We start from the raw sequence: 27,537 nt of genomic DNA, 5'->3' as shown, positions 1-27,537 counted from the left end.
GAATAAGAACTGAAAATCTTCAAGTTATAAATCCAATTGTCCGAAGATGAATTGTTTGCACTGTTTTGACCTCCTCTTTAGACACATAATATTATTGAATTCCCATTTGTACGATTTCTATATTTTACATTTTTCGTCAGCTTATAGCAATATCCATCTTCATTTGTACATGGATCATTTTCAAACTAATATATTCACTATTACATGTAAACCCTAAGTTATAAAATATTTGGCCAAGTAAAAAAATGACTCCTAAGTTAGGCATCATTGAATCGAGGTCATTGAATATTGTCGAATCTATTATCATAAATGATTTCAGAAAAAAAAGGATTAAGAAAAAAGAAATTGATTTAGGTCCACGGAAAACTCTAATAACTCCCGTGGATCCTACTCAAATAATTAGATTAATCTCACGTGAAAGTTGTGAGATCGTGGACCCCGGCTTTTAACTTTTAAAGTTTTAATTCTTAAATTGGCCTATAAATTATTGAAAAGAACAAAAGAAAAGAAAAAACATTGCACACACAAGTCCAAAAGTATTGGCCGTAATCCATATCAGTCTGTACTCCAAAGAAAATCCGAGGTTTGGTGGATCTTAGATTGCACTACTGTTCTGCATACGCATATGGGAAAGAATGGATGACACGCCCATACTATTCCAGGCAGCATAAAAGCAGAGAGAATAATATTTTGGATGCAAACAATACACCAAAAAACACACAAATGTTACATGCGCATTTGTACCCAATAATACATTATACTTTTTCCGGCAATTTATAGCGCACTGTTGATCACAATCTGCATCTTTATATTGCTAATTCTCTTTACATAAAGGCCTTTGCTACATTATCAAAAAAATCACCATCAACAATGTGCAGCAGCCGCACTAGAGCATAACTCCAAAACATAGATTGCCGTGTACGTATCCAGGAAACATTTTTCTGATCGACATTCAGATAAAAACAACAGTAACAACTAGTCTTTGTCATCACATGCTTCAAGTAAAATAATTGCAAAAAAGTAAAAAAGTTTGCACTAGATTTTATTACTCGAGAGCTGTTGAGTTTTAACTTCTAAGGCATAGGATAATAATTTTTGAAGCTGAGGCGCTCCAACGTTCGAAAGTAATTAGATCCCTCGTGAATCCATCTAACGGGCATAATAAAAAATAAATCCAAAAAAAATTCTCACAGTAAATAATTTATTTTTCTTCTATAAATACCAAGTGAAATTATACAAACCACAATTATTCTTTCATCATATTTTTTTTCTCCACTTTACATTGCACAACACAACACCTCCATATCTAATGTTTTCCTGTTCCTCCTTTTAATGGCGTGAGATACATTTTTTTCTCTTTATAAAATTCCTTGACTTCGAAAACAAATCAAACCACACTTCTCAAAAATGCAGAACCAGAGATGGGTTTTCATTGTTTTATTGATTTTCACATTCTACAGCACTTTAGCTTCCTCAAGCACTCTGGTTTGTTCAGATATAGACAGAGCAGCATTGCTTGGTTTCAAATCAAAAATCACAGTAGATACAACAGGTAGTCTTTCAACATGGGTTGGTAAAGATTGTTGTAACGGAGAATGGGATGGAATTCAGTGTAATCCAACAACAGGGAGAGTTATGGGATTAGTATTACAAGGTACAAGAAATGAAGACATTGCAATGTACATGAAAGGAACTTTATCTTCTTCTTTGAGTAGTCTTCAATTCTTGGAAATCATGGTTATTACTGGAATGAAAGAGATAAGTGGAACCATTCCTGAAAGTTTTTCAAAGTTGAAACATCTTAATCAGCTTGTTCTTGATGATAATATACTTGGAGGTGCAATTCCATCAAGTTTTGGTCAGTTATCTTTGCTTAATACACTCTCATTAAGTGGTAATCATCTTAAAGGTAATATCCCTCCAAGTATAGGAACTCTTCAAAATTTACTTCAGTTGAATTTAGCTAAGAATTCTCTAACTGGTTCAATTCCACCTACTCTCAAAACACTGAAAAATCTCCAGTCTGTTGATGTCAGTCACAATCTTTTGTCTGGGTTAGTTCCAGGATTTATAGGAGGATTTAAAAATCTAACTTTCCTTGATTTTTCAAATAATCAATTTTCAGGAGAATTTCCAAGTTCACTGTGTTCTTTACCTAATCTTTTAGATATGTCTCTGAGTCATAATAAACTGACAGGAAATCTACCAATTCAGATTGGTAATTTGCAATCACTAAGCAGTCTTTCATTGAGTTTTAATCATTTCCATGGTGAAATTCCTGAAGCAATATCAAAATTACAAAATCTTTGGTATTTCAATGTTTCCAGCAATAACTTCTCTGATCCTTTACCAGTTGGTCTTAAAACTAAAGGAATTCCTTCTTTGCTATCTTTAGACCTTTCTTATAATAATCTTCATTTAGGAAAAATTCCTGACTGGATTCTGAAAAGAAAATTTACTGACATTCATCTGGCTGGTTGTAATCTTAAAGGAGCTCTTCCAAAGTTTTCAACTCCAAGTTCCTTAAGTTCTATAGATTTCTCACATAATCAGTTCAGTGGTGGAGTGTCAAGTTTCTTGATTAAAATGTCTGGTTTGCAGAAGCTAAACCTCTCAAACAACTTGTTGAAATTCAATGTCTCAGAGATTTTAAAGAATACAAACAGATATCTTGAAGTGTTGGATGTTTCAGGTAATCAGATAACAGGGCAGTTTCATGAATTCAGGTCAGGTTTGAGACTGAAATCATTGAGTGTCTCAAGAAATAAGATTTCAGGTAGGATACCAAGTTCAATTTCAGCACTTATTGAACTTGAAAAGTTGGATGTCTCGAGGAATCAGATTATGGGAACTATTCCTCCAAGTTTAGGGGAATTGGTGAGTTTGAAATGGTTGGATTTATCTATTAATAGACTGACTGGGAAAATTCCGGATAGTTTGTTAAGGATAGAGAACCTGAAACATGCAAATTTTAGAGCAAATAGATTGTGTGGACAGATCCCACAAGGTAGACCATTTAACATTTTCCCAGCAGTTGCTTATGCTCATAACCAATGCTTATGTGGTAAACCATTGCCACCTTGTAAGGTCAAATAAAGAAGATGATGAAGAGAGTAGTAGTAGTAGGTCAGTAAGATGCTGACTCAGTTGACATGTTTGCCTTGCCATATCAGAAATTGTTGTCAGCTATATGTAATGTTGGGGGTTTGTACTTGACTAGGTGTAACAATTTCATACCAATTCTTTTCATCAAATTCTCTCTTTTTTCCTTCATTGTTGTCTGTTGATGATGTTGGGTTGCTTTGCATTTCCTCCGGTTAGTAGGATTACGGTGCTGACGGGTTTTGAACTCGGGCCACTGGTCAGCCAAAAAGATTACTGCTCTATTACGAAGATATCTGCAAAATTAAGAATATAAAAACCCTGAGATGAATTTGACTTGCATTTATGAGTAAAAATTGATACATTCTGGCTCATGTATATGTGTAAATCAATAGAATCCTCTACGCAGGCACCACTTTTTTCCCCATACAAATTCAAAATTGAAAAAAAGAGCAGTTCAGATCAAATCATGCATAAAGAAATGAAAAAACATTATCTTTTAAGAATTGGTTACCTTTTCCTCCTTTTCCTGGTTTCTAGACTTTTACAGGCTGAGATTTTGGAAAGATGAATAGTAAATAACCAACATATCTAAAGGGAACCTTCTAATAAAAGGAAAATGATGGGTAAACATTCTATATTTGAGTAATGGAGCACTTGAGCACCGGACCCAACTCACTTGACACAAATTTCATTTTCTTCAGTGGTTACCTTTAGAGTTGATTATATAATTCTAAAAAAAAAAACATAGTCCTAGGAGTTTATTCAAAAAATAGTAGACCCAAAACAGAGATTTGTGTTCTTTAAAGGGCACCAACATTTTCTTGCTTCAAAGTCAAGTTATAAGAAATATGTTCCACTTTAAGATAACTGCAAAATTAAGTTTGAATCAGGAGAAATATAAAAACCCGAAATTTAGTCTGCCGCCAAGGAAATTTCAAGAGCGTTTCAGTCTGCACTTGTTTTTTGTCACGGTTCTCCATTGCCAGTTTGTGTCTTTTTTACTCCAACACATTCAGAAATGGAGACACTAATAACAAGTGCATATGTCTAAGGAAGATTATGTGGGAACTAATGGGAAGCACACACTTCATTTGTAAGTGGACATATGGTGCTGAGTGTGGTACATGCTGCTTCCATGACAATGTGCACCACTCACTTTGATTGGGCTCTAGTTGCTGTAGGTCTATCAGGTGGTTTGAGTTGCCGTCATTACATGAATTGCATATTAATATAAATGTAAAAATGATGCTTAGCCTTGATCATTGCACGAAAGCATCGCTTAAAGGATGCCAAGTATTGTCACAGATTCTGGGAATCAATGAACCATTTCCACTCTGGAGTTCAGCTCGGCTCAAGACTGTATGTCGAAATCGAGTTCTGCAAAATCCAATTTCCTGGATTAGTTCTCTAAGACTTACGTGCTCTAACCATGAACTTTCTTGAAGGATCTAGAGCTGTTTTTATTTAGAAATGAGCAGAATAGAGGTATGATCCGAGCCCACTCTCATCAGATGTTTATGTTTTATTATAGCCTTAGGAAAATGTTCTTTTCTTGACCATTCTGTGGACAGTATCAATTCTTTCCTTCATATTTTCTTGTCTATCTTTATTATTGGACCAAGTGAAGGGAATACCTTGGTACCTAAGATCTACAAGTACATTGATTTCCTCCCTATTTATCAACTAAATGCAGAATGAGGTCTGGTGTCCAATAATAATCCATGGGATACTGTGTTCAGACTGAAAGAATTAATCATGGTCCACTCACTGGTCATATTTTTCTGGTGCAGACGATGCACCATATATCCATACAAGATTCCAGTGGTTATCATAGTTATCTACTACTTTTAAAAGACAAAAAGAAATCTTGATGCTGCTGTGCCATGCAAAGAGCATTCCACCAGAGAGATCAATCCTAGGTGCAAAAGACCATTCTGCAAATCTTAATCGCCTTGTAATTTTGACATAGTTTCTAAGATGCTTTAGTCTCAGCAAGAAAGCTCAGATCTGGATTGAATTGCTCTATTAGATGTTTTAGGTGATTCTGAGTTTTAGAGGGGCCTAGCCCTTGCACATTCCTTGACGGAAGCTTCATGCTTAGGTTAACCTTTAAAATAGATATCGCAAGTAAGCACAGAAAACACAGTGGTAAAAATAAGATAAATTTCAGTAAATTTGTAACAGGGATTTAGAGTTAAGTAGAGGCTAAATTGATCAAGCAAAGCGTAGCCAAATTTAGTTTTTAAGCAGAGAATGTAATAGGAAGAAAAGAGAGACTTAGTTGTATGACTAATATAATCTGAAGAATATTTCACACTGCAAATAACTTGATTAAGCTTATATTGCATATAAATGAAATGCACAGGAAGCGAAAGAAACGATATATAGTGGTCAATATAGCAGAAGAACTAACCTTATTGTTGGTATTGTCTGCCAGGTTTTCAGCAACAACTGCAGAAACATCACCCACAGGCATAGCAATCTGGTCCCGAGCAATTGGTAAAGTGTCACTTTCATTTTCTGGTTTGAAAATCTCTCCCTTGTTGAACCTACCTGAACCTACCAACAGAATTATACCAATCCACGACATCATCCCAATAAGGTGCTTTGCCATGTGCAACATACTACATAGAAAGGGACTCTCATGATCCAGTAATCTTACTGGAATGTTGTAATACCAAAATAAATAAATTTTTTAGAAATTAGTACCTCCCAAAGAGACATGGTTTCATCAACGCATTCTTCTAAGGATTCAATTTGTTCAGTAAATCTCTGCAGGTGATGTGGATAAACCCCAGGTTTTTCATAGGATGGATAAACGCCCAATTTATCCATTAAGGCATCAAATTTTCTCGCCGGAATCACGACAGCATCAAAAGGATGTAGAGTACCTAATTCTATCTGGTCCACAATTGCTCCAGCCTCCACGAACTTCATAAATTTCATTTTGAACATAATCAACGTCTAAGTTACATTGTGCTGCTGCTGCTTTTCCACTGCATTTCTGGAAATGGTTTCCAGGAGTTGAAAAGATTTGTGGAGGATAATTAAAAGTGTGGTGGAATTTTGTAATAAGTACTGTTATGAGGTTTGAAGAAGTTGGATCATGCTAGACTAATGAGAAGATATGGGTTTTAATGACCATCTTGTAAATGGGTTTCTTCTTAAGACTGATATAACAGAAAATCTTTGATTCATTTTTTTTCCTTGAAAAAGAAGAAAGGAAAACCTAATAGCTACCCCGAGGAGGAATGTAGAGCTAACCACAAGGGTCTTTCCATTTCCCAAGAAACTTTAGGCAACAAGGTGGCCGTCAGTGCTGCTGACACCAACAGTAAACACCACACAACCATGGTGCCGTACTAAGTACAGTATCCTGAGACGGGCCAGAGTTGCGAGCTCTTTATGAAGTTAAAAAGTAGCTGCATTTTAAATAAAAAGCTCTGTTTTATTATATGCATTGTGATGGAAAGAGCAAAACTACATTCTAAGAGATCTAAAACAAACGTGGAACAATGTCCTGATTGCCGCTTAATATGTGAAATATGGAGTCCTAACATTTGTCACTTTCCTCTTAAAAGTCAAACTAAAAGGCTTGTGAGCTACAGCATGTGCACCCAGTCAAAGGTAATTGAGATCCCTTGCATTTCCTGGTCGAATTTCAGCGGGATAACTTCGGTTGGTGGTGATAAGTCGAATTTTCTTTGAATCTAAACCTACATTACAAAGCATACTGATGTAGTCTTCTATAGATGTGTGGTAAACAAGACCAGGATTTATGGCCAATCGATCTTGCCAGACTCCTAGGAAAATTAGCGTCCAAATTGGTCATTAAGGCAAAATTGGTGTATTGCTCAGTCCAATAGAGTTGATCTTGATCCACTGGTCATATTTTTCTGATGCAGACAATGCAGCATACATCATAGTTATATACTACTTTAAAAGGACACAAGTTATGCTGAAAAGAAAACGCATTGAATCTTAATATTGCTGAGCCAGGCAATGAGCATTCCACCAGAGAGACCAATAATCGCCTAGTAATTATTTCCATAGTCTCAGCAAGAAAGATCGGATCAGCTGGATTAATTTCTCTAGATATTTAGGTGATTTTGAGTTATAGAGGGGCCTAGCCCTTGCACATTCCTTGACAGCACAGAAGACACAGAGGTACTAAGATTAATATTAATTTCAGTAATTTCGTAACACGGATTAAGAGATAAGTGGAGGATAAAATGGATCAAGCAATATGGTATCAAGAAAATAAGATAAATTTCAGTAAATTTGCAACACAGATTAAGACCTATGAGTAAGCATAGCCGCGTTTAGGTTTAAGCAGACAATGCAAAGAATATTCCGAACTGCAAATAACTTGATGAGATTCAAGTGTATTTCTAAACATTGGAGATCCATAATCGTGTTTCTAAACATTGGAGATCCATAATCAAACAAGACAGATGCTTACTCAAATTGCATGTTGAACATCGATATAAAGGCATTACTTCATTTCTTATCTTTCCAACATGGCTTTATCGTCTCTGGGTGCAAAACCGAAAGTTCATTTACCAGCCGGTTTTAAGATTTGATGACCATGAAGGAGGACCCTAAATGCTGATGTTGCTTCAAATCGTAGTGTGTATCATAGCGTGATTCTAAATGCAATGTACTCCAACCCATAAGCGGGTTGGTTTGTTTTGTAAACTGCGATGAGCCTTATTCTGTTCTCAGTTACAATCTTTGCACTCCAGAGAAAACATGGTAGATCTAAACTAGTACAAGTGAAGTCTTTGTTAGCAACTTTGGCCAGCAAAAAGTAGCTGATCTGCTGAAAATTTGAGGCTCGGCTACGGACATGTGTTTGGGGTTCGAATATGACCTAACTACTAAGCAACACAAAGTGTTGTGCGGTTATTCGATGACTGTATGCAAGAGTGTAATTCCGTGGGGTCACAAAACCTCTGTCGTTGTTAGGCGTAAATTTACATACGGGGTCTTCACAGTAAGTGAGAATAAATGGAGAAAGATTGATTATAACCAATCTCCACCGGGAATTCTAAATGATGACAAAACTTTTTATGTGAATGTTTTATATGTTGGATTCACTTCCGAATACTCTGAAGGAAGACTAAAATCACTATCACTATGTTTGAATGGCGAAAGAGAAACATTTGGGGTGATCATTATCCCTGATTACATCCCTAAAGACATTTAGCGTTACACTGAGAAGTTAATGAATTAGTAGAAGCCCGTGGGCATTTAGCGTTGTTTTAGTTCAAGAAGGAGATGATTGGCTCAACTTGCCGATTTAATGATAATAACGATAATGCTAGTGCTCAGTGGATTAAAGAAACAATCCAAATGCCTTGTCCGTGGCGTTCATTAAATAATTCAGATTTTAAAGCTTATACCGGCACAAACCTAGTAGTCATAAAATTCCTATGATCCTGACAGAAACATCGGGAATCTTATGACTATTAGGTCTGTGCCAGCAATGGTCATCTAAATTATTGAATTCACTCCATGGACAAGGAATCTGGATGATTTCTTCAATCTAACGACCTCCAACATTACTTATTATCATTATATATCTACAAGTTGAGCCAGTCATCTCCTTCTTACACTAAAACAGTTAAGTGTCCATCGAATTCTACTAATTCGTTGATTAGTTTTCCGATGTAATGTCTTTAGGGATGCGATCAGGAATTATGATCACCTTAAGTGTCACTCTTCATGTATCAGACACAATCACTTTGGTCTCCCTTAAAGAATATACGGTAATAGATCCAACATATAAAACCATTTACATAGACCGTTTTGCTCTCACTTGGAATGCTGAGTGGAGCTTGGAGATTATCAGTTTTTCTCCATTTATTCTCACCTACTGTGAAGACCTAGCAACGGCAGAGGTTTTGCGACCGATAAAATTATATTCTTACATACAATCATCTTTATATACGGAAGACACTTTGTGTTGCTTAGTAATCGGGTCATGTCCGAATCAAAGCACATGTTCATAGTTGAGCCTTAAAATTTTCAGCAGAATCAGTTACTTCTTGTTGGCCAAAGTTATTAACGGATACTTCACTTGCACTTGTTCCAATCCACGATGTTCTATCCCTAGGCAAAGATTGTAAACGAGAAAAGAACCAGGTTCATCCCAATTTACAAAACAAACCAATCTGTCTACGGGTTGGAGTATAATGCATTCAGCATTCAGGATCACGACACGTTGTGACATAAAGCGACATCAGTGTTGTAGGAATGTGATGACCCCCTTCATGGTCATCAAACCCTAAATCCTCCTAGAAAAACAAAACATTCTGGATCTCTACTCTTACAGGAATAGAAAATTATGGGTTTGTGTCTAGAGGATGATAAGGCCATGTTCGAAAGTTAAGAAATGAAATAGAAGCCTTTACATCGATTATGGATCGTGCGATTTCATTAAGCATCTTCCTTTGTTTGATTATGGATCTCCAACGTCAAGAAACATATACTTGAATCTCATTAAGATATATGGGAGGTGAAAGAAAAAAATAGAGCAGGGACGGGCCTAGCAAAGAGCTAACTTAAGATATAGCCCGTCCCTATTTCTTGAAGGTTGGTTTGAGGCATACAAAATGATTACTCTAACGGTTGAAAAGAGGTGTCTAAAGCTAGTTAAATTACTTAGACAACCTCAATTTATTTATTTATTTTTACTTTTTTATTTATTTTTTTAAATTTTCTTCCTACTCTCTTCTCTAACGCTAACCCGACTTTAATTTTCATGAACTTCGACTAAAAGTAGAGGCTCTAACGGTGGGGGAAGTTAAAGTAGAAATCGAATTGAGTGAAGTTGGAGAGTAAGAATCAAATCCTCATTGCAAGGGAATGTACAATAAAAAGTATTTCCCACAAACCGATGTATTATTTTGTTTTGTTTGGTTGATAGATTAGGTTTAAATCGTAAAAACTAGGGTTTTATGATGTTACATAGTGAAGTTCTGCTTACAATTGAAGCAAATTACAAGCCGAACTACTCATTGTTCTCCATTCTGGAAATGCTGACAAATGGTTCGGCTGATAATTGAACACGAAATGATAATCGAACTTCCCTTCATGAAGAACTACACTAAGTTTGGTTGTCCCGAGTGAGCCGAACTTAGTCAACTGGGATTAGTAGAAACATTGAGAGACTTTTAATGCAAGAGATTTTGGGACTCTCGGAATGATGGTGATTCATATAGACAACAAAATATATATGAATTTCACCTTACACACGTGAGACAAATTGTATATTTATTTTTTACATAATGAATTAATATATGAATAATTCAATCAAAATGTACGAGTCCATGCATGGCTAATACAAATTGTAACCATTTTGCCAATAAAATCAAAACGAGACGAATATAAGGGATTTGAATCTCTAGTAAACTTTTGTTTTTTCATTTTTTTTTTAAAGTTTAACGATAGCTTATTTGGTTATTGTTTTTAATATTTAATCCTCAAAGAAAAAAGAAAGAAAAAAGTCTCTCAAAATATTACCTACTTAGGAGAGATTTGAGATTTTTTTTAGCCTTTTATGGTATGTTTTGTAATAAAGTCTCTACAAATCTTAATTGACTATCCCTGTTAGGTTCGGCAATTAAAGAACGAAGTTCGACTAATAATTATTAGTTGAACCTAAGTATATTTTTAAAATAGAAATAGGTTCGGCCGATAACTTGTCAACCGAGCCTAGATTTTGTAAATAACGAAAAAGTTAAAAAAGTTCAACTTTTTTTCTAAAAAATTAAAAACGAAAAAAACTTAAAAAAATATAAAAATAAAATAAAATAAATGATAAGAGCGTTATTATCATTATAAAATATGTGGATAAGGGGTGTTTGGTTTTACTACATAAGTAACTTTGATTATACCTCAAAACAGTCTTCTATTATCTTGCCCAATATTGTTTACCGTGGAAAAAAAATCAGTTTTAGCCCGCTCACATATATAATTCCAATCCACTTATTATACAAAATCAGTTTTAACTCGCTCATATACATAATTCCAATCCGCATATTATTGGTGCACTATATAATTTTGATTTTAAAATTCTCGTTATACTTTGTTAATTTGGATAATTATATTTATTTTTCGCCAATTTAATGCATGTTTTGTTAATCTAGATAATTATATTTATTTTTCGGCAACTTAATGTAGACTTTATATAGAAACAAAAGAAATTCTTCTTCTCAACATAAATTTTGACTTTTTAACCAGTTAAAGCGAAAAATTATTGAAAAGGGATACCTCAACCCCAATACAATCAAGACAACACATAAAGGGAACCGTAAGAAGATTAGGCAACCCAACATCATATTCGCCGCAATAAAGAGTCTCAGATGCTATCATCGTATTCGCATAATCAAATTTTATTTTTCTTAGGATGTTAACATCCTAATTAAATTTTTTTCAACATAATCAAATTTTATTTTTCTTCCTTGAAGAACTATAAAAAATCGTTATTGATTTTTTTTCGCTTTAATTTTTTAGCTGTCTATCTAATTAGTATTCTATCTGCAAATCAAAAGTAACGGCCTGTAAATTAGTCGCAATCCAGCCCTACCAAACGACAGATCCTTGCAACAGTGGTTAATATAGAAAAAGAACTAACCTGATTGGTATTGCCAGCCAGGTTTTCAGCAACAACTTCAGAAGCATCCTCTACAGGCATTTTCTGGTTCAGAACTCCCTCCCTCGAACCTACCAACAAATCCGTACCAATCCTCAATGATCACCAATCCTGTGACCTGCATCAACATACTACATAAGTAGTACATAGACAGGGACTCGTGATCTAGTAACTCTTACGGAAATATTGTAATATCTAAAAATAATTATGTTATCGGAACCTACATACCTTCCCAAAAGCCACAATTTCATCAACGGCGTCTTCTAGCATTTTAATCTTTTGGGCTGAAATGGTTTCCAGGGAAAAAAGATTTGTGGAGGATAAACTAAAAGTGTGGTGGTATTTTGAGATAACTACTGTTATTAGGTTCGAAGAAGTTGGATGATGCGAGACTAATGAATAAGAAGACGATATGGGTTCTGATGACCACCGGGTTTCTAACTCTTAAGACTGATCTGCACACCGAAAATCTTGGATTCATATTTTTTTCCTTGAAGAAGAAGAAAAGGAAAACCTAATAGTTATCGCGGAGAAGGGTAGGGTTAGAGGTTAAGGACGCAGGAGGGGGGAGGCTTTATTTATAGTTTCTTGATTCACAACCAAAGTGCGGTACGAAGTACCGTTTTCTGGGCCGGGCCAGAGTTGTTAAAGTAGCTACACTTAAATAAAAAGCCCTGTTTTATTATATGTCCTGTCATGGAAAAAGAAAAATTACATTCTATGAAATCTCAAACAGAACGCGGAACAGTACATAAAGCATTAGTGATGTTTCACAGCTTGCTCATTATGATGGTGTTTAAAATCATATGTGTACACAACAAGAGGACTTCTCACAGTGTGGTTCCCATCTGACCAGACCAGTGACCCAGAAGCGGTTTCAGAATAGTCGAATGCATCTCCTACAACGGTTACGACAAATGACTTTCTTTGAGTTAGTGACTTAAAAGATAAGATGTTGGGGTTTACAGTTACATTGATCCTATCACTGTCTGCCCTGATTGTCGCATGATATGTGGAATGTGGATTCCCAACATTTGTCACTGTCCTTCTAAATGTCAACTTGAAAGGCTTGTGAGCTACAATATGTGCACCCAGTGAAGGGTAGTTGAGATTTCTTGCACTTCCTGGTCGACAACTGCGGTTGGTGATAAGTCGGATTTTCTTTGCATCTAAGCCTACATTACAAAGCATACTGACATAGTCCTCTGTAGATGTGTGGTACACAAGACCAGGATTTATGGCCTTCAATGGGTCGATCTGGCCGGACCCGTAGGAAAATTCACGTCCAGGATCCCCAGTATGAATCATGTCGAACGCAGTGGTCATTAGTGCAGATTTGATGAAGGAAGCAGGCCAATCTGGATGGAACGATTTAACATAAGCCGCTGCTCCTGCTGCGTGAGGACATGACATGGATGTCCCAGACTGAAATGTATAATTTACAGACCACGCAGGCGCATCATTTGAAAAATCTGCTGAATTGACCACCGGTGTGAACGCGGCCAATATATCAACTCCCGGGGCCATTATATCTGGCTGTTATTGGCAAATAATTTTCAAAATATTGAAAAAGAAAGATTAAGTCAGATCCAGAAAATGCAAACATGACAAGATATATACAAAAGAAAGAGTGGTTTTCTTAACTCAACTTGCCTTAATAATGTCTGGCATGATTTTGTTAGGTCCACGAGATGAGAAGGACGCGACCATGGGAGCTCGGTGATCTCTAATGGACTCAGTTTTCAAAATGGTTGCCACAGGGTTTCTGTCAATGAAATGAAATAAACCCGTAAATGCAAAATTACCGATTCCGTCACGATCTTCCTTGTATGCAAGTAATTACTTACCTGGTGCTGTTGTAATAAGATTTCACATATTTGCCAGCTTTGCCGCTTAATTTTGTAGCACTCATAGGATAAACCATAGAATCATCATCGTCAGAAAATTCGTCGTCTATCAAGACTGTTCCAATGGCACCAAAGTTCAAAGCTTCTTCCACCCAGTAAACCCGATCACATATAAGTATTTGTTGGAAATTTTGGGTTAAACAAGAGGATGAAAACAGAAACAGAAAATGGTGTATCCCTGACTTCAAGGCTCTTTCGATTCTTTTAGACAATAATTCGACCTTTTCCATGGCGAGTACAAACGGTCTCTCGAATTATGCCTTCAGGATTCAATGAAGCCCTAACACCGTAATCGAATTCAAGGATTGTACTTCCTTGACCCGACCAAGAATCACACTGTATAAGGTTCTGATGATGCTTTTTAGAGAAGAAGAAAACAGATTGTTTTTGATGTATTGGAATGGGAGAACATCTTCGCTACTTATAGTGATATTCATGCCTGTTGGTAGTGTCGTTTCATCACCAACAGACGCTTCCAAAAGCCATTAATGGTGGCTTATGGGAAGAGACGCGTCTGTTCAATTTTGAATGGAAACTTCTAGGTTTTACAAAGTAAAACCAGAAAAAAATAATTCCACGAGACGCTGTCTCAAACTCTGCTGGGGGGGTTGCCCCCTAGACCCCTACGACCTGACCGGTCAGGTCGATCACCGTATAACTCTGCGTAGCGGCAAACCTTAAAAATATCCAACATTCTCCCCCTATTTTCAAAAATGAGAAAAACACAAAACACACAAAGTAAAAAAAAAAGAAAATTAAATCCGAGTGGCTGCATCACTAAAGTGACTGCCTACGTACCCGAGTGGGATCAAGCCAACGTAGTTCACGCTTAGTTTGGGAAATAAGCATCATCGTTGAAGGTATCTTTTGGATTTGAACCTTCACTTAGTGTAAGAAATTCAAAGCCTTATCGAGGTTCAGTGGTGAAACTAGTCTTGAACCAAGTACCCCTAATAATAAAACCGGAATTTCAACACATATTGATTTATGAGAATAGTGTGTTCTGTAGCTCGCACATTAATGGCCATGTGCTTAAATCCTGGATTCATGAGTCTTCTTTAGAGAACGGTCTTCTTCTCTTAGGAAACGGCCTGATTTCCATACTCATATAGGTAAGTCTCGAAGGTATTTTTGCGAGACACCTTGTGATAAAAGTTAGACTTATTAAGGATTTTCATCCATCTTGTTTTCTTGCAGAAAACCAGCACTAATTAGAAATGGAAAGTTTTGTATTAGTGCTCCATATAACTTGTTGGTACCACATTGAACCTTGTTTATCCTTTCCAAAACATAGGTTGGGTTTCTGCTATGGGCGATCAAACTTCATTCACAGACCTTAGTCCCATTTCATTACACTTTATTGAAACCACTGCCTTTGGTAGAATTTTTGTAAATGGGTCTGCCAAGTTCTTACTTGTTTCAATATAGTTTACTGCAACTACTCCTCTTTTGAGTAATTGTCTTACCATTTGATGTCTAAGACTTGCATGTCTTGACTTTCCATTATAAGTCTTGTTAGATACATTATAAATAATTGTTTGATTATCACAATTAATCAAGACCGCTGGACATGGCTTCTTCCAAAATGGGATTTCAACAAGTAAGTTTCTAAGCCATTCCGCCTCCTTACATGCATCGGTTAACGTTATCAATTCTGACAACATTGTTGAGTCAGAAATACAGGTCTGCTTCTTGGAACTCCAAGACACAGCAGCACCTCCTAATGTAAATATCCATCCACCAGTCGACTTGGATTTGGATTCTACATTGTTCCAGGTAGCATCACTGTATCCTTCTAATACAGCGGGATATCCGTTATAATGCAAACCATAGTCAATGGTTCCTTTCAAGTAAGCCAAAACTCTTGAAACTGCTTTCCAGTGTTCAACTCCTGGGTTACTTGAGAAACGACATAACAATCCCACGGCATGAGATATGTCCGGTCTTGTGCAATGCATAGCATACATAAGACTTACAATAATACTAGAATACTCAAGTGGTGCATGAGTACGCCCAGTGTTCTTCATTAACTTTATAGTAGGTTCTAAAGGAGTAGGGGCTGGTTTGTCATCAAAATGACCATACTTCTTGAGAAATTTCTTAATGTAATGAGATTGGGTTAAAACCAACTCATCTCCCTTTCTTAGGATTTTGATTCCCAAGATCACATCAGCCTCCCCTAAGTCCTTCATATCAAAGTTAGAGTTAAGAAACTTCTTTGTTTCTTCCACACGAGATATGTCAGATCCAAAAATAATCATATCATCAACGTACAAACAGAGAATCACACATCCAGAACTATCATGCTTACTATAGATACATTTATCAGCATCATTTACAACAAAACCATGTGACAAAGCTACTTTGTCAAACTTCTCATGCCATTGCATGGGAGATTGCTTCAAGCCATAAAGAGATTTTACCAACTTGCAAACCTTCTTTTCTTGGCCTGGCAATATGAAACCTTCGGGTTGTATATATATATATATATATCTCTTCTTCTAAATCACCATTTAGAAAGGCGGTTTTGACATCCATTTGATGTATAATTAACTTCTATGTAGAGGCAATTGCAATTAAACAACGAATAGATGAGATGCGAGAAACATGAGCATATGTATCAAAATAGTCAATTCCATGTCGTTGTTTATAACCCTTAGCAACTAGTCTGGCTTTGAACTTATCAATGGAACCGTCTGCATTCATTTTTCTCTTGAATACCCATTTACATCCTATAGGTTTTACGCCAGGGGGTAAATCACAATATGTCCAAGTACCATTAGAAAAAAGTGAATGCTTTTCATCATTGATAGACTCTTTCCAGAAAATAGCATCTCTGGAACTCATTGCCTCAGCATAAGTTTTAGGGTCATCATCAACATGCATTACATATCTAGTCATACTAAGAATTTCATTCTTACTACCTTCTACAAGATATTGTACCCATTCTGGACCAAAGCTTTTAGCTTTCCTTGCTCTCTTACTTCTTCTAGGTTCGATATCTTCTATACTTTCAGAAATATCTTCTATGTTAGGAGCAGAATGTTCATCATTGTTATTAGTCTCTATATATTCTAGACTAGGTAACAATGAGTTTTCTATGGGTTGCATTTGGGAACTATTCCTATTCAAGTTCTTAAAAAATTCCACATCTACAGATTCTATAATCTCAAAAGTGTCAAGGATTAAAAATCTGTAAGTAATACTGTTAAGTGAATAACCTACAAAAGCACATTTATACGCCCTATTTCCTAACTTAGGTCTTTTAGGATCAGGCTTCCTAACATATGCTAAGCAACCCCAAACTTTAAGTCTTCTAAAATTTGGTTTCCTATTAAACCACAATTCATAGGGAGAAACATTCTTCTTTTTCAAAGGAATTCTATTCAAAATATAACATGCAGATAACATAGCTTCACCCCACAAGGAATTAGGCAAATTAGAACTAATAAGCATAGCATTAACCATCTCAACCAACGTTCTATTTTTCCTTTCCGCAATACCATTTTTTTGAGGTGTATAAGGTGCATTAAATTGATGAATTAAACCATGCTCTTGACAAAACAATTTAAATTCATTAGGAAAATACTCACCACCACGATCAGAACGTAAAATTTTAATTTTCTGTCCTAATTGTGTCTCTACTTCTGCTTTGTATATTTTGAACATATCAAAGACTTTATACTTAGATTTCATCAAGTAAGTATAAGCATATCTAGTGCAATAATCAATAAAAGTAACATAGTATTTGTTTCCACCACGAGTCACATGATTTTTTAAATCACCAACATCACTATGTACTAATTCAAGCAAGGAAGAATTTCTAACTACAGACTTAAAGGAAATTCTATGTATTTTTGCTTGCACACATATTTCACACTTAGAGATATTATCAAAATTGCAATCAGAAATTAATCCTAATTTTCTCATGTTTTTAAGGGAACCATAATTCACATGTCCTAATCTACCATGCCATAAATCAACGGAGTCAATAGTATAAGCAGAACCATTATTTATTAAATTAAGCTTAATCATCCCATTACAAGCATATCCTTGTCCAACAAATACACCATTTTTGGACAATACAAACTTATTAGACTCATAAGTCGTCTTGAATCCGTCCTTCATAACGAGGTCTCCAGAAACAAGGTTTTTCACAATGTCAGGGACATGTAATACATTAGTAAGAGTAACAGTCTTTCCCGAAGTAAAGGAGAGATCAATAGTGCCTTTTCCAATCACTTTGCTGTGTAAGTTGTTTACAGAGACAACTTCGTTTCCTTCGCCAGTAACCGATTCATATGTCTTGTAAAGATGCATGTCTTTACAGATATGGACAGTTGAACCATTGTCGTACCACCATCCACTCTCATTGTTAGAAACGGCGTTGGTGGCTTGCACTACAATAACAAGTTTGTCATCGACCATATTTGCCTCCTTTTTCTGTCCTTGTTGTTTCTTTTTGAGACGACAGTCACGAGCAATATGGCCGGGTTTATCACAGAAGAAGCAAAGCCCCTTCTTCTTACTCTTCTTGTTGGGATGTTGCTTCTTAAACTGAGTATCATTATTAGGTTTCAAAGCATTTGGTGTCTTAGAAAAATCTACACTGTTAACCTTAGAATGATCCTCAGTTTGCTGACTATCCTTAATTCTCGTTTACGAGAGTCCTCTTCTATACGAAGATGACGCTGTAAACCTTCTAAATCATAGTCAGTCTCAGCATGCTTAAGTTTCTTCTTATAACCATTCCAAGAAGGAGGAAGACGAGAAATAATGACTCTGACAATAAAGGCAGAAACAAGTTCAACTCCAGCATCCTTAAGATGATTAACAATGAGTAAAAGTTCACTGACCTGGGAAATAATTGACTTACTGTCAACCATTTTAAAATACATGAAGTTGCAAATCAGGAATTTCTTGTTGCTTGCTTCAGAAATCTTGTATTTGTTTTCAAGCATAATCCATAATTCCTTTGCAGACGAAATACTTCGATGGGCATTGTAAACACTAGTTCCCAGGGCGTTCAAGATATGACCACGACACATAAAATCATCTTCCTGACGCTTCTTTCTTCTGGCCTTCAAATCATCAGTGTCTTTGTCTGATGGTGCGGGAATTTCATCCAAACCGTCTTCAAGTATGTACCACAACTTGATGGTGATCAGGAAAAATTTCACAGTCTCTTGCCAACGAGTAAAATTATCACCATCAAAACGTTCCAATCGAGTTAGGGTTTGGTTCATCACTTGCAGAGATTGAGCAGTTACATTCGAATTTGAAGATTCACCCTCCATTGTCAGAAACTTATTGTCTAAAACTGTTGGAAATTTTGGGTTAAACAAGAGGATGAAAACAGAAACAGAAAATGGTGTAACTCTGCGTAACGGCAAACCTTGAAAATATCCAACAGTATTTTCCCCTTCACCAACTTCCTGTCTAAACATAGTTGGCCACAGCGTCTGAAAATGTTATGGAGCATGTTGTTAAGAATCTAGAACCGGAGGAGCTCGATTTCTACTACTAATTAGCTAGGTATGTAGGATTTAAAACTAACCGAACTGATGCATTTACACATTTACCATTTGAAACATTGTCACCATATACAAGAGGGAATTTAGTTCCACTCATGTTGAAAGCATTAACTCCATTTCCCTGTCAGATAAAAAAATAAAAAAGGCCCAGAGGCTTAGAGACTTTTTCTCAGAGTATGTGTTCATAGATATGGGATGCTTATTTGCATTTGACATTTAATGAATTAGAGTTGAGCGCATACCACAAGGGTCTTTCCATTTCCCAGGACAATTTTGGTAACAAAGTGGCGGTCAGTGATGGTCGCACCCACGGAAACATCCACGGTGCGGTGCTAAGTACAGTTTGCGGAGAGCCAGCGTTGCCAGCTCCCTGTGAAGTTAAGATATCTTTTTTCGATTGCGTGAAACGCACCGATAGCATATGGATCCTCATAAAATACAGTAGCCCGATCACCCATGGATAAGGATAGTATGTCAACTCCATCTGCTATTGCATCATCAAATGCTGCCAAAATGTCATGGGAATAGCAGTCATCGTCTGACCCTGAGCAGACTTTGTATACAGCTTCTTGCAGAGGGCACTGCTCCCCTCGCAGTCCCCCTGGCCACATCATAGAAGCTAGCATCTTTGATTGCATTTCCAGCGGCAATTGATGCGGTATGAGTCCCGTGACCAATAATATCCCTAGCACTAGGAGACGAGTGCCCAACTTCTGTAGAATAAACTCTAGCCCCAATTATCTTGCTGCATATACAAATACGCAAAAATCAGAAACATTTGAAGAGGTTCAGTGCCAAAAAAGTATGGTAGATAATTACTTGTTGCAGGTGAAGTTTTGGCCTCCTGCACAGACACCTTTCCACTTCTTAGGAGGAGGACCAAATCCTTCATCTGAGAAACTCGTGGACTCTGGCCAAATTCCACTATCAATCACTCCAACGATAATATCACTCTCTACTGTATGAACTCGCTTCGCTGTCTCTGAGAACCCAACAAAGTTCCATGATCTCGTGGTTTGAAGTTGATGTCTCTCACTTGGAAATACTGACACTATATCCTCCATTTCTGCACACAGAGACGCGGTCATGTTTCTTTAATTTGTTATCCAAAAGTGAGTTATAATACAAGTGAAGCTACTACTAGTTAATGAGTTACCTGAAAGCTTTTGAGCTTCCTGTTCAGTGAGTTTCGCTGCGAATCCATTGAAACTTCTCTTATAACTATGAGCAATTACATCCTCCGCCAAGCTACGTACATGTGCAACAATCAAAAACATTCAAGGCTCACTAGAAGTCAATAGAATAAAATTCTTCCTTTTCTGCAAGAAAATTCATATACATACTTGTGCACAACTTTTTATCATACCAACCTGTTTTCTTCAAGAATCTCTTGTAAAAGACTATGGTGATGAGATGTTGGGACGTATTCAGTTTCACTTGGAAGACTACCCATGTAAACAATGTAAACCTGCATCCATAATCAAAACTGTAAGAACAAAACACAATCCCTAGTATATGAAAGAATTTGTAATACAGATTAGAGAAATATTTTCTGCACCTTTCTGTCATCACGAGAGCAAGTGAGGGTTATGGAGGCTAAAACCAAAAAAATTACAAATGCAGAAGAAGAAATGAAGAAATTAGCCATGGTTGTTGGTTGATTTCTGGATTCTAAGTTCTTAGATATATAAGAGACGAAAAGAAGATAACCACTGACAAGTGGAGCAAAACAAGGACAGGCTGACTACCAATCACAATGTTCTTGATATATCCTTTGCAACAATGCTGCCCGAAAAATGTAAATTTCCTCTCTTCTTTTCTGTTCAATCCCGTTAAAGGGACGGCATGTTCCATTAGAGGGGCGTCAAGTGTGATAACAATGTCTCTCTAGTTGGTTAGGGATGTCCTATAGGGGGTGTAAATTGACTAGATTACCCTTTTCACCTTAAATGGACTAATTTACCCTTGCTTTTTTGGTTGAAAGGACTGAATTGTCCTCCCCTATTTTTAACCTAATGGAATCAGAAAATTCAAAACAGTTTTTTTTTTCATCTTCATCTTCTCTTCTCCTCCTCCATTAAAACTGATTTTTCATCGTTCTCGATTAATCGGTGGTTTGAAAAATTGATAATCGTTGATTGAAAACCATATTAGCGATACCGAAGAAGAAGGTTGACGAAGATTATAGCCGTTCTAATCAACCACATCCTCCATTAGGTCAAGAACATAAATTTGAAACTCCTCAACCGTCAAAATCAAGCACAAGGACTTATATGAGGTATGTTTCGAAAAACCCAGTTAGGGTTTAGTTTATTGTGTTGGATTTAAGTTTGTTTTATTTCAAAAATTAGGGGTTTTGAAGAAAATTGAAACTGAAATTTGCAGTTGCATGTGCGGTTACGGTTGATAATAACCCAAGTACGAACTGTAACTGTAGATTTTGTTGAACTTACGGTTTGTTTTAACTCAAATACCAACCGTAAGTTCTAAGTTTTGAGAATTAGGTTCAGTTACGAAATTTATTTGCAACCGTAAACGGCTTTACGGTTGGTATCGACATATTAGTTAGGAACCGTAATTCTTTCTGTATGTTTTAAGGAATTTTTACGGTTTATATTTGCATCACACTTATCAACCGTAATTACGTTACGGTTTGTAACTCAATTAAAGTAACCAACCTTAAATCATCCTTTATGTAAAGAGATTATGAAATAGTTATGTACGGTTCAAAAGTATAGTTTAATTACCAACCGTTGTTTAGTTACGGTTGGTCTTGATTCATTATTTATCAACCGTAATTCGTTACGATTTATATTTGTTGTCATATTACGAATCGTAAATAAGCATGCTCACCAATTTTTTTTATTTCTTGTTTTCTATATTGTATGTTCTACCCTTAGTAAATCAATCAACCGTAATGCTTGTGAAGGAATCTTGATAGGGTGAAGAACAAGAAAGGAAATAACTTAGCCTCGATTGATCATACGCCCACCCCTCGCGGTGACAAGCATTTAGGGGTAGATAATTGGGGTATCCACAAGAACGAGAAGAGGAATAAGTTTGAGATTAAGTTGAGAGAATCACCTATGGCTGAATATGGAGTTGAGTTAGAAGGAGTGGAATATAATGATCAAGAAGAGGTTGGAGTCGAAACTAACCGTGAAGGAAACGAAAATGAAATTGTAGAGGAAGAAACTGATTATGATGAAGACGAAGAAGAAGAAGAATCTAAAGAATCCGATAATGAAGAAGAGGAGGAAGAGGAAGAAAATGATGAAGAGGAGGAAGAGGAAGAAAATGATGAAGATAAGGAAGAGGAAGAAAATGATGAAGAGGGCGAAAATGCCAAGGAAAAACAGGTTGTTGTAGCTGCACCTCGAGTGAAAGAAAAGAAGCCGAGAAAGGACCCTGTACCGAAAGGGATGCATATTCATAAAGGCAAAGAATTTTTGTTTCCACCGAAGAAAAACAAAAGACCTTGGGGCGAGGCCCTAGATAAGTCTTCAATCTTATTTGGTTATACTGGTTCCTGGTCCGCAAAAGTCTATGAGACAAGGGTATGCTTTTTGTTACTTTTCTTAAAACATTCAATTTATAACTTATTTTGATACATTTTGTTTGTTTATTTCAGTTCACCAAAATATGTTTATATTTTTGTATATTTGTTTTTTTAGGACCATGCAAGATGCATAAAATTGGTCAAGCGTCAAAGGGCTAAACATTGGTCATTAAGTGAAGAATGTGCTTCGGTTCGCAATTTAGTGGTTAATACAGGAATTAGGGCCTGGAATTCTTCATTGCCAATCGGAGTATGATAGTGTTGTGGTCTCTGCCTTCAGGGAACGATATTGGCTTGAAACCGATACGTTTCATCTTCCATTTGGCGAGATGACAATAACACCGGACGATGTGAAGCAAATTCTTGAACTTGAAGTTGAAGTTGAAGGACAATCTGTGTATGAAGGTTTCGACAACAACATGTCTTGGACTGACCTTTACAACCTTGTTCAAGAAACACTCGAGTGGGAGAAAGATGAAACCGAGATGGAGTTCCGGTTGGCTGCTGGTTATGACCCAAGTGAACCAAATAAGCAACCTATCATCAGAAAGCTATTGTTGAAGAATCTGAGGACAAAGTTTGGAGGAACGCTCTTAAAGGAAAGGGCAGATGAGGTGATGGATGAAACAAGAGTTAGGCGTACAACCACAACGTATTTGTTATATTCTCTTGGGACCGTATTCTTGCCCAATAACTCGGGAAATAGGGTGAATGTTCATTACCTACAATTGTTGAAGAATTTGGACAACATCAAAAACTATTTGTGGGCCACTGAAACCTTTGCATATTTAGTTGACAACCTAAGAAAGGCCTCGAGGGTTGGAGCTACTGAAATTTCCAGGAATGTTGCGCTTCTAATGGTAAGTTTGGTTACATTTTTATTAGTTTGTTATATTTTTAGTCATGTGCTAATTGTTTATACTTAAAATTTTTTTAGGCATGGGTTTATGACACTTTCCGAGCTTGAGACCTCCTACTGAATGGGAAGAACATGATTATGGCCCTACGGGAAAGAAGTTCAAGTTCACTGGCAGACAACTAAGGAACAAAGAGGAGAAGCTCATTCAAATGAGGGAGCAAATGGATGCTTTCACTGTTGAAGATGTTATCTTTGACCCTTATTTTAGGATCGAAAATGGAGTTGATGTTCGTAGGTTCACAAAGACCGCGGGCTACAACGGACCCTTGTATCATCCCACGGATTATATTATGACCAATCCTCGTCGAACTCTACGCCAAATTGGTCATATTAAAGAAAGAGTTATCAAGGAAAACTTCAAGTTATCCAAGGAAGGACCCGAGACAAAAGGCTCCACCATTGTACTCAACTACAGCCCAACTCCGACGGTTGATGCTTGGAACAACCGCCATCAAGAAAGATACCAACTCGCAGTGGGAGAGGCAATTCCTTGTAACAACACGAAAGAAGACGTTGCTGATTATATGGTTTGGTATTCTCATTTTGGTCATCCATATGTGATCAATAATGATCTTGAGGCCCATCCATATATTCAAAAGTCTATAACACAAAGGAAGGCGGTCGACGAGACTAAAGAGAAAAAAAGTCTATTTGGTTTGACTCGGAAGAATCTATATTTCATGTCGGTACGTAATTTTGTTATCCTCATGACTTTGGATTTTAAGATTAATGTATATTATGAAATAATCTCTTAACATTCTTTTTGATATGTGCATAGAAATAGCGAGGACATGCTTTGGAAAATAGCATGACTTCATGCATCCGTAGTAATGGTGTGATTAAAGCTCCTCAAAAAAGATCTTGCAAGAGAAAATAAGGAACATGCATAATCCAAACATGGCAGAATTGTATGAGGGGCTGGTCACGGAAAAAAGAGGCTTAAAGAGGAGTAGAAACTCTCTTAGAGGTGTGAGTAGTAGCCGTAGACAACCTTTACCTAGCACCAAAAAGAAAAATATTGAATAGGAGGTGCACGGTATGGGTACTAGCAAAAGAGGTGGTCGTGGTCGCGGTGGTCGTCGTGATGGTCCTAAAACTCGTGATGGTGGTAGCACCTACAAAAGGGGTCGTGGTGGGCGCCATGCTTAGTTATGGTTGCGTGTTAGTTATTGGTTTATGTTAGTTATGTGTGGTTAGTTATGAATTTCAAATTATGGATATCATGACAAACTAATAGTTGGGTGTCAGTTATGGATTTTAGCTTATGAATTTGAACTTATTTGTGTTAGTTATGGATTTGAACTTATGGATATTATCTATGAATTTGAAGTTATGGATATGTGTGTCTGTTTGTGACAGTTTTGATTTGAAAATTTGAAGTTACAGAGTCAATTACGGTTCATAACCAAATAACGAGACGAACCGTAGCTCGATTACGGTTCGTAACTAATTTTTGTTACGAACCGTAAAACACACTGGAACTCAATTTGTTTTACTAACTTAAGTTACGGTTTGTAACTATTTCACCTTAACGAACCGTAACTTACCGTTACAAGTTACGGTTGGTTTCTTTATTATTATTACAAACCGTAAAACACCCTGTAACTTTAAATTTTCAGATGTCACCAATTACGGTTGGTTTGTATTTATCTAAACAACCGTAATTCAGTATCCTTTGTTTTTGGCGGAGTTATGGTTGGTAACTTATGCCGATAAACATCCGTAACTCTGGAATTCAGTTTTTTCCAGAGTTACGGCTCGTATGTTTGAAATAGTTACAGTCCGTAACTCTGGAATTAAAAATTCTTCAGTGTTACGGTTCGTTTTCTAATTGTAGTTACCAACCGTAACTTTACTTTTCCAACAAAAAAAATAATTGTTTGCATTGACATGTCCTTGTTTGATTTGAAAATATAGCCGTTGAAACGTTCAACAACCTCATTTTCAAAAAAAAAATCCGTTACATAGTACAATTTTTTTTGTTATACCTCCACATGAATCATCTCTTATCCTCCTCAATAGAAGTTACACTTCCACATGAATCATCTCTTACCTTAAACTAGATTATGGCTCAAAAACCTGAATTCACTTTGGAAGAAGATTTATGTATTTGCCGCAACTTTTTCTATGCTATCCAAAAAGAGGAGAAGAACGACGTTGATGTGGTTTTGTGAGTACAAGTTATTTGAGAACTCTTTTTGAAAACTTTTGTTCCGAAACAGGTAACCTTTATATCCGCGATGCCATTATGTTATATGTTCGATATGGAACTATTCGGAATAACGTTAAAGAATTTATGGCATTAGTTCGTATTATGGGTGAAATACGATTAAGGGGTGAAACTAACGCTGAAGTTTTAGAGATCTCTATTCAAGAATGGAGACGATGGAAAAGGTCGAATTTTCAATACTTACCTCATTTCAACATCCTTAAAGACTTCTATCGCACTCGTAGACCTGGATATTAGTATCCTTTTAAGTCATATGAATGAATGAGTTGGAATGTCATTTATATTTGTAATGGTTTAATGGTTGTAATGTTGGTTTAGTAAGGAAGATAGTTTAATGGTTTTAAATGACTTATATCTGCTTGGTCCTTGTTGTCAATGTAAGTTACGGTTGGTAATTATATTATCATGACCAACCATAAATAACAATGGTAATTAAAATAATATTTGTAAAGGTAGTTACGGTTGGTGACTAGATTATCATGACCAACCATAAACAACAATGCAAAAATGTGTTTCTGTGTCTAGTTACGGTTGGTAAGTATGTTCATGTTACCAACCGTAATTAACCCTGAAACCTTGAACTCTACTCAAACTAGTCAACATACTTGGATTTTTTGTTAAAAACAATATAAATTGAACAAAATACTTCATTCATAACGTGAATCAAATAGATAAGATATTGTCACTTTTAATCACATCACATTTAGTCAAAATACCAAAATATAAAATATAAAATGTATTTCACCACCCTTCACAACATTTACGCATCTGAATCATCACTCATAACTATGAATTGGGATGGCCTAGACAACATTATGGCCTTCCATAATTCAATCCTTTCCTCAAATCGATTGCACCAATACTTGGGGAGTTCACCATCACAATCAAATTCCATCCTAAAAGGAGGTAATGGGCTTCCTTCTTGCAATCGGAGACCGATGTAATGATTTCCTTGCACGTGCCCCATGACAACTGTTTTTGTTGTTGATAAATCTTCGTCAAATGGTATTCTTGTTGGTGCAAATGTATATCTCATGTCTCTGGAGATTAAATAAATGATGCAATTGAATGCGTTGGCGAGTAGTTGGCCACATATAGGCATGCGCATCCAATATTGGCTTGTAAAACATATATTTCCGGTTAACTTCCTTTCCAATTCTGTGAAGCTCTCATTAAACACCTCATCAGTTTTGTCTCTTTTAACTCTCATCATCGGCTTATAGATCGCAGTTACAATGTAGTTCCATTAAGCATTTTTGCCTTACGTAACTAACTTGGTCACAACCCCACTCTTTCGCGTCTTCAAAGGGTCCAAGTTGATCCACAAAGACGTGGTAACCACAATTACCATCACCATGAACATCATCCGTGGCCTTGATATAATCACGAATATAGTGGGGGGAAAAAATAAGGTAACTTTCATAGACAATGTAATAGTTCCGGATATATCGACCATTATCATCTCTAGGTGGTGGTTTAGGAACTCCTTTTATACGAAGAGTCACCTTCTCCTTCTTACCACTTGATGGAATGTTTACAACCGTCGGACTATTTCAATTGTTCCTTGGTAATTGTTTAAGACCAACTTTACCAAGAAGTTTTTTTATTGAACTATCTTGGGAGG

At 36.5% G+C, this 27,537-nt stretch overlaps 2 protein-coding genes and 1 pseudogene across 4 annotated transcripts; 1 reads left to right on the top strand and 2 right to left on the bottom strand.

Annotated features, from left to right (window-relative positions):
• Window positions 1-1,267: 1,267 nt before the first annotated feature.
• LOC113303451 (DNA damage-repair/toleration protein DRT100-like) lies at window positions 1,268-3,273 on the top strand. The gene has a single exon (XM_026552486.1). It carries the CDS (start codon window positions 1,408-1,410, stop codon window positions 3,094-3,096), a length of 1,689 nt encoding a protein of 562 aa, XP_026408271.1. The 5' UTR covers window positions 1,268-1,407; the 3' UTR covers window positions 3,097-3,273.
• On the bottom strand, window positions 3,152-12,288 carry LOC113303452. 3 transcript variants are annotated; one of them, XM_026552489.1, is made up of 5 exons: window positions 11,993-12,288; window positions 11,747-11,882; window positions 5,815-6,527; window positions 5,519-5,664; window positions 3,152-3,398 (listed from the first exon to the last, which is right to left on the bottom strand). In XM_026552489.1, the coding sequence occupies exons 3-5, from the start codon at window positions 6,058-6,060 to the stop codon at window positions 3,170-3,172; spliced, it is 621 nt and encodes a 206-aa protein (XP_026408274.1). In that variant the 5' UTR covers window positions 6,061-6,527; window positions 11,747-11,882; window positions 11,993-12,288; the 3' UTR covers window positions 3,152-3,169. The 3 variants fall into 3 exon arrangements, with proteins under 3 accessions (XP_026408274.1, XP_026408275.1, XP_026408272.1); XM_026552490.1 differs by having other exon boundaries at window positions 5,815-6,109; XM_026552487.1 differs by having other exon boundaries at window positions 5,815-6,036.
• A 235-nt stretch (window positions 12,289-12,523) lies between these two features.
• On the bottom strand, window positions 12,524-20,853 carry LOC113306186 (annotated as a pseudogene).
• Window positions 20,854-27,537: the final 6,684 nt, after the last annotated feature.

The sequence above is a fragment of the Papaver somniferum genome, chromosome 8 (genome assembly GCF_003573695.1).
Source record: "Papaver somniferum cultivar HN1 chromosome 8, ASM357369v1, whole genome shotgun sequence".
NCBI classification, from domain to species: Eukaryota; Viridiplantae; Streptophyta; class Magnoliopsida; order Ranunculales; family Papaveraceae; genus Papaver; species Papaver somniferum.
Note: the sequence above shows the minus strand (reverse complement) of the source record. Positions and strands in the feature narration are given on the sequence as shown.

Excerpts from the sequence above, each read along its gene's own strand:
- LOC113303451 (XM_026552486.1), top strand. The coding sequence starts at position 1,408 with ATGCAGAACCAGAGATGGGTTTTCATTGTTTTATTGATTTTCACATTC.
- LOC113303452 (XM_026552487.1), bottom strand. The coding sequence starts at position 11,806 with ATGCCTGTAGAGGATGCTTCTGAAGTTGTTGCTGAAAACCTGGCTGGC. Across the intron at positions 5,665-5,814 it reads AAACCATGTCTCTTTGGGAG|GTTCAGGTAGGTTCAACAAG; the intron begins GTACTAATTTCT and ends TTCTGTTGGTAG. Across the intron at positions 3,399-5,518 it reads CAGACAATACCAACAATAAG|ATATCTTCGTAATAGAGCAG; the intron begins GTTAGTTCTTCT and ends TTAATTTTGCAG.